The sequence below is a fragment of the Myxine glutinosa genome, chromosome 1, assembly GCF_964187855.1.
Source record: "Myxine glutinosa chromosome 1, kmMyxGlut1.1, whole genome shotgun sequence".
Lineage (NCBI taxonomy): Eukaryota > Metazoa > Chordata > Myxini > Myxiniformes > Myxinidae > Myxine > Myxine glutinosa.
Window position 1 is genome coordinate 18113763 of NC_136261.1, and position 6917 is coordinate 18120679.

The window sequence follows — 6917 nt, forward strand, 5'->3', positions numbered from 1 at the left end:
GTGGTTCGGCCGCCATCTTGGAAATACCGAAAAACTTTGCACCTCTATATCTCCAAAAGCGCTGAATAGAAAAAATTGAGACATGCCTTATTGTAAAGAACTCTCCATGGGGAATAAAATATGTTAATGATGATGCCATAAGTTCCTCTATTATGATGTCATAATTCGACAAGTACAAAATTTCATCCGATCAAGATGAAATGTCTTGAGCTTGAGTCAGAATAAATTGGTGGAGAAAATAAATAAATGATGACGTCATCGATTAAGTGGTTCGGCCGCCATATTTGTTTTAACACAAAGCCTTAAAAACCACTGAAGGTCTGAATTGCTCTTTCTTGTTTATTTTGTAATAGGAATACCATGCCATGGAAGGACCTATTAAACTTCTCTATACACCTTAACATGGCGAGTGTTTCGAAACATAGGAATTTTTCCGGATTCTTTGTAGTTAATTCGCCTAATCATCTCAGGTGATCATATCTAAATCTATTCTCATTTTGAACAGGTTCCAGGGCTTTGCTGCTGATCCCGCGGGGGAAGCTTTGATATTGTCCCCTCAATAGGAATTTCTGACTGTGTCGTTGCCTGCAGGGGCGATATTTTTGACCTTCGCCCCGAGCGCCACAAACCATCACGACGCCATTGTTCACAGGTACTGTATTCGCAATAAGTGAATAACCGAAGTAACGTCGTCAACTCTTCTTCTTTATCGATAATACCGTTTAAGTAAACTCCGGAGATATCGATCTTCTTTCATTCTGAGATATACTTTTAATATATTGAAAAATACAAAATGGCGTTTCTTGGACTATCGAGTATTTATTGTACGTCCGGTCACCTCGTTCTGGTAACCTTTTAAATTATTGCTTTTGGCGTCGTTCCTCGTCTCATTCTCAAGTAATTCGTTCTCAAGTAACCTGGCTAATAACTTTCTTCAGCACCTCTGCAGGTAATTTATATCGGTGTGGAAAACAAAAAGGATTTTTATATCGATAAACGAGGAGTTTCGCGTGTTTATTCTCCCCTATCGGAGGTACAATTGGCTTACCTCGGTTGGTATGACTATGTATAGGTATGTAAACAATTTTTAAAATTACATTTCCCATATTTACATCAATCAAGCAGTGTGAGGTGAATCGAGGCGACGCGGTTTACCTCAGATTTGCGAGCGGCGGGAAAGCGACAACGACGGACGACCTGACGGCTGACAGCCTCGCTCAGGTAAAAACTCGTGGTTTACTTTCAACGACAACAAAATATTAATAATAAAGGATTATATTGGACGTATTTCACTTTAATAAACGTGTAAAAGCGATTTGTCGGCATTTAAAAAAATTATCTTGTTCAAGTCTGTGGGCCGAGTTAATTATTTATTTTTCTTTCGCCATTTCTTTCTCTTCAGACAAACATATCCGAGATGAGCGAGACGTGGAGAGACACCTTCAAACGTGGGCTCAACAATCCGTACGTACATTGTTTTATAATTATGATTATATAGCGACTATACCAATAATCCTATTAGGAAATATATATATATATACGGTACATCGAAAGTGAGGAAGGAGGTTCAGGGAATGTTGGAAGAAAAGGGAAAGAAGTTTGTGAGGAAGCAATATCCGCCATATTTGCATACGTAATAAATAGATACCTCCTGGGCTTTTCTTACCTCCTGCTCCTGTTTCAGGAATTGAACTAGAACGGCACTCAGTAGAGAGCAAACCTCCGCCTGGTTGGCCATATCAATCAATGGTGAAGAATCATTAAAAAGTTCTCATATCCGAATCCACATTCAGATCTTCACCAAAATTGAATCGAATCTTCCTTGTCACACACACATCATGTCCACCAAGTTTCGTCCAAATCCATCCACAATGTGTTGAGATATCCTGCTATGTATCGTTTTTGGCCCGATCTTCCAATGATGAAGAATCACTTTTAAAAAATTAAATAATTCTCATATCCGAATCCATATTCAGATCAGATCTTCACCAAAATCGAATCAAATCTTCCTTGTCACACACACATCATGTCCAACAACAAGTTTCGTCCAAATCCATCCACAACTTTTTGAGATATCCTGCTGTGTATCGTTTTTGGCCCGATCTTCCAATGGTGAAGAATCACTTAAAAAATTAAATAATTCTTATATCCGAATCCATATTCAGATCTTCACCAAAATCGAATCGAATCTTCCTTGTCACACACACATCATGTCCACAAAGTTTCGTCCAAATCCATCCACAATTTGTTGAGATATCCTGCTATGTATCGTTTTTGGCCCGATCTTCCAATGCAATGGTGAAGAATCACTTTAAAAAAATTAAATAATTCTTATATCCGAATCCATATTCAGATCTTTACGAAAATCGAATCGAATCTTCCTTGTCACAGACACATCATGTCCACCAAGTTTCGTCCAAATCCATCCACAACTTTTTGAGATATCCTGCTATGTATCGATTTTGGCCCGATCTTCCAATGGTGAAGAATCACTTAAAAAATTCTAGTAGCCGGATCCGAATCTTCACCAAAATCTAATCACTTTGTCATTGTCGCATAGGCTACATCTCTGCCAAATGTCGTCCGAATCCGTCCGTCCGTCCGTCAATCCATCCCCCTTCCCCCCCCCCCCCCCTTCCCACGCCTCCTCCTCCCAAGCCCTCTCCCTCCCACACATCTCCCTACTCTCAAATGTTGTGTTTGTGTGCTTCCCCTTCTCTCCCCATCTTGTCTTCCGCTCCCTCTTTTTATATATGTTGTTTGTCTGGTTGATTTGTTTGTGAAATAAATGTTAGCTCTTTCACGAGCCTCGATTCAGTATACAAAAAAAACAAAAAAAACTTTTTGAGATATTTTGTTCACAAACAAACAAACGGACAGACAAACAGACAGACAGGGGTGAAAACATAACCTCCATCCACCTTCGGTGGCGGAGGTAATAAAGATCGCTTGAATTTTAGGGTCAGACAAGATATTCCGAATCCCATGATTGACCCGAGGAGTTACTAAATTTAATTTAATAAATCGCATCAAGTTGATGATTTCTCCCCAGAAAGGTAATCAAGGGTTGACTAGACCTACAGGTACGCACACTCACCTCTAACCTATCGAGCCTGGATTTGAATCCCGACCCAGCTATGAACCGTCATTCTGGTGTTACACACACAAGGTGTTTCATCGATGGATGGACGTTAAGCCGGGCGTCCCGTCTGCAAGCATTCGTTGGTGGACGTTAAGCCGGGCGTCCCGTCTGCAAGCATTCGTTGGTGGACGTTAAAGACGTTATCGCGAAGAGTAGGCGACCCATCTCTGGCAACCTGAACAAATTCCAAATTCTTGCCCTAACCAGCAGGGGGCGATGTATCAACCGCATAGCCACGCCCTCAACCAATGATGCTACCCCGCACGAACGAAGAAGAAGAAGAAAGGTAATCGAGATTTCTGGCATTGTAGACCTACGGTTGTTCGAAATATCTTAATTTCTGGCATAGCAATGATTTTGCCTCGACATGAAACTAATGCAGCTCCACCCCGACCTCCAAACCAGAAGCACGAGTGCAAGTGCCGCTGCTTTCGGCCAGGACTCCCCCGGGGGGGCTGCTAAGCTACACGTGCCGTCCACCTCTGCAAAAAGGCCACGCACGGAATCTCAGGAGAACGAGAAGATGTACGAGTGGGTACACCAAGAGCAGGCCTCGGCTTCCGCACACCAAACCTCCAGTGCGGAGCTCGAGGAGTGCGTCAGTGAGCTGGTGGATGAAATCAAAGCACTGCAGCAAAACAACCAGGCCACGCTGGAAACCTTCAAGGAGAAACTACAGGCTCGGGTAGGTGGTGGTGTTGGTGTGCGGAGGTGTGATATGGTGCTGTTTGCTGTTATTTGGTGTGGTTAAAATGGTACACGGAATGCTTTTAACATACAGATGGAGGAAGGTCTTTGGCCCATCATGTTTGTACAGTGCCATGTCCAACCGCACCTCTTTAACCTAATTTATCAATTCACCTGGTATCTTTGTATTACCTTGTATCTTCGTATTAACTCAATTCTTAACATTAATGTTACTGGAACACCAACATCAATTTATCTTCTTCTTCTTCAACGGCCGCAATTATTCCCACGGTTTTGTGGGGTTGGCCGGCGGACGTTTTTGACCCAAGTCTTTCACGAACTGGCTGGCCAGGCTTGGAGTTCAAATAAGTAGTTAGGGCAGGAATTTTGAACTTGGGCATGGTGGCGGCTATAGCTCGCCTACTCTTTGTGAAGGACACCGTGGGATCTTCAAGGTCCACCAACTAATGCCGACAGGCAGGACACCCAGTTTAACGTCCATCCGAGGGACGGCACACACATTGAGGAATCATCTTGCCTGTGAAACACCGGGATGACAGTTTATACCTGGGTCGGGATTCAAACCCAGGTGAGACAGCTTGGAGGAGAGTGTGCGTACCTTTAGGCCATCCTATCAGCCCTACAATAACATGACGTACATGGTTCATTGCCTAGACCTTCTTGGTAAGGCCTTGGATTAGAGAGTGACGACATATTTCTGAGGTTTTACATTTTACCGGTTTTAGCTCGGAATCCATTTAAGTTCCTTGGTGCATTGGTCTGAGCATGATGACTTTGCTCCGACCATGACTGATGGCACAAACACGAGGTATCAGCATCTAACCTGCTAATAATTTCACATGGTAGGAAAGAAAAACATCGGGGCTCACCTGGTAGAATACCCCTGGTAGAATACCTACCCCTGGTGCTCACCTGGTAGAATAAACAGTATACTGCCCTGACCAAAGGTATTTTAAACCAATTTGAATGGTTTCTAGAAGACAGGGCAGCATGTAGAATCATACTTAACATAATCATAAGACTTTAAACAAACAAACAAAAAAATACCTATTTTGGGGGGAAACCCTTATGCCCCTCCCCTCTCCCATCCTGCATACCTCCTCAGACCCCAATTTTTCTAATGCCTTGAACAAGCATTGGTGCATCACGGGTGATGAAGGTTGTGGTGAAGTTTCATTGAAATTGTTTATGTAGTTTCAGAGAAAAGAGCAAATACCTATTTTGGGGGGCAACCCCCTAATAGACCCCTCACGGCCCTAATGCTGTGAACAAACTTTGGTACATCACAGGTGATGAAGGTTGTGGTCAAGTTTCATCAGAATTACGTGTGCTTATTCTGAGAAAAAAGGAAATACCTAATTTGGGGGACAACCCCCCCCCCCTCTCTCCCCCCCCCCCCCCATAGACCACCTTAGACCCCGATTTTTTTTTTATGCCGTGAACAAACTTCAGTACATCACGGGTGGTGAAGGTTGTGATCAAGTTTCATCAAAACTATGTGTGTAGTTTCAGAGGAAAAGGCAAATATCTACTTTAGGAGGTCAAACCTGGATCCACTTTGACCCCCGGTAGACCCCTTTACATCCCAATTTTTTTTTTATGCAGTGAACAAACTTTAGTCACAACACAACAAATATAATTTGTGCCAAATTTGGTCGCAATCCCATAAGCGGTTTCGGAGAAGAAGTTGCAAGTGTTTACGGGCGGACGGACTGACGCGCCATCCCATAAACTACCCTGAACTTCGTTCCAGGTGAGCTAAAAATATTGCAATTATCGCACAGTTTCGAATCTGACTAGAGGGGACCTCGTCTACCTGTCAACCATGAGGAGTACGGTACCTTCCCGCTTCCAGGGGATTATTTAGGATGGTATTCGTATTTTATTCAGAGGTTGCACCTTTTGATCTTTGTGGTTGCATTCATCGATTTTAAACGTTCTGTTTGTGTGTGTACATTTTCTACACCTGGCCTAAACCCCACTTTGATGTCCACCGTTGTGTCGGAATGTTCAAATTTTGCATTTTTTACATATTTTTCTCTCTACCGCGTATGGAATGAATAAACAACCCACGTTTTGTGCCGCTTGTTGCTACTTACAGGTAGACAGTCTTTACAAACTCGTCGCTGGAGCTCTCCAACACGCATTTGAAGAGAGCTGCCAATTGCTGGAGCCCCAAATTCAAGAGCTTGTTCACCGCATAAACCAACTGGAAAAGACGGAGAATGAAATGATCACCTTCCGTCAGCAGCTTGGGTCTCTTTACAACCACCTTTACAAAATATCCCTTAAACCGTCATCCAACCTCGACATCGGTAATGGCGATGGCAGCTATGACGGTTGCGTTGGCGATTGACGTGGAAATTGGGGTGATGGTGGAGGATGTGGGAGCGCCAACTCGAAGGTTTGGTAGTGGTAGAAGCTGATGCTCATGATGATGAAGAAGGTGATTTGATCCGTTTTGCTGACGGATAGGAAACGTTTTGGTTCTTCTTTATATGTTTGCCACACTCCCTTCCTCACCCCTGCCTCTCTTGCCTCCGCCCCCACCCCCGGCAACGCCGGGTACTCCTGTTATGCTTGTTTATGTAAACAACATATATACTTGTTTATGTATTAAAAGCTGCTTTCTGCAATGAGACCTTCACGTAATAAAATTTAGTCAACATGTTTTTCTTTTATTTTTTAATGCATTTTTATTTCATTTAATACTTGCTAGCTTTAACTAATTAATAATTGCATTTTTATGGTGTAGCCCATCGGGCAGAGCCGTCTAGAACAGTGTTTGTCCATCTGTATGTATGTATGTATGTATGTATGTATGTATGTATGTACAGTCACGTGAAAAAGTAAATGCACCCCATGTAAAGTTTTCACTTTTTCAACATATTTCAACATACAGCTATTTGATCTTCATTTAAACAATATTGAGAGATAAAGGTGATATAATATAACAAATATCATGAAACATTTACATTTTGTAGTCCATTGTATAATTTAAATAAACATAAATGCAAATTTCGCATGTGGAAAAAGTAAGTACACCCTTGGCTCTAATAGGTGGTAT

The 6917-nt window shown here is 42.4% G+C and overlaps 1 protein-coding gene across 1 annotated transcript; it reads left to right on the plus strand.

Annotated features, from left to right (window-relative positions):
* Nucleotides 1-402: 402 nt before the first annotated feature.
* LOC144892692 (uncharacterized) lies at nt 403-6521 on the plus strand. The gene is made up of 6 exons (XM_078781058.1): nt 403-470; nt 592-652; nt 1123-1221; nt 1403-1464; nt 3548-3827; nt 5952-6521. Exons 1-6 carry the CDS (start codon nt 403-405, stop codon nt 6204-6206), a joined length of 825 nt encoding a protein of 274 aa, XP_078637184.1. The 3' UTR covers nt 6207-6521.
* The last annotated feature ends 396 nt before the right edge of the window (nt 6522-6917 follow it).

Bases quoted from the DNA above. Each gene is read 5' to 3' on its own strand.
- LOC144892692 (XM_078781058.1), top strand. From the start codon at position 403: ATGGCGAGTGTTTCGAAACATAGGAATTTTTCCGGATTCTTTGTAGTT. The intron at 653-1,122 runs GTACTGTATTCG...ACATCAATCAAG, and splicing joins CACGACGCCATTGTTCACAG to CAGTGTGAGGTGAATCGAGG. The intron at 1,465-3,547 runs GTACGTACATTG...CCTCCAAACCAG, and splicing joins AAACGTGGGCTCAACAATCC to AAGCACGAGTGCAAGTGCCG.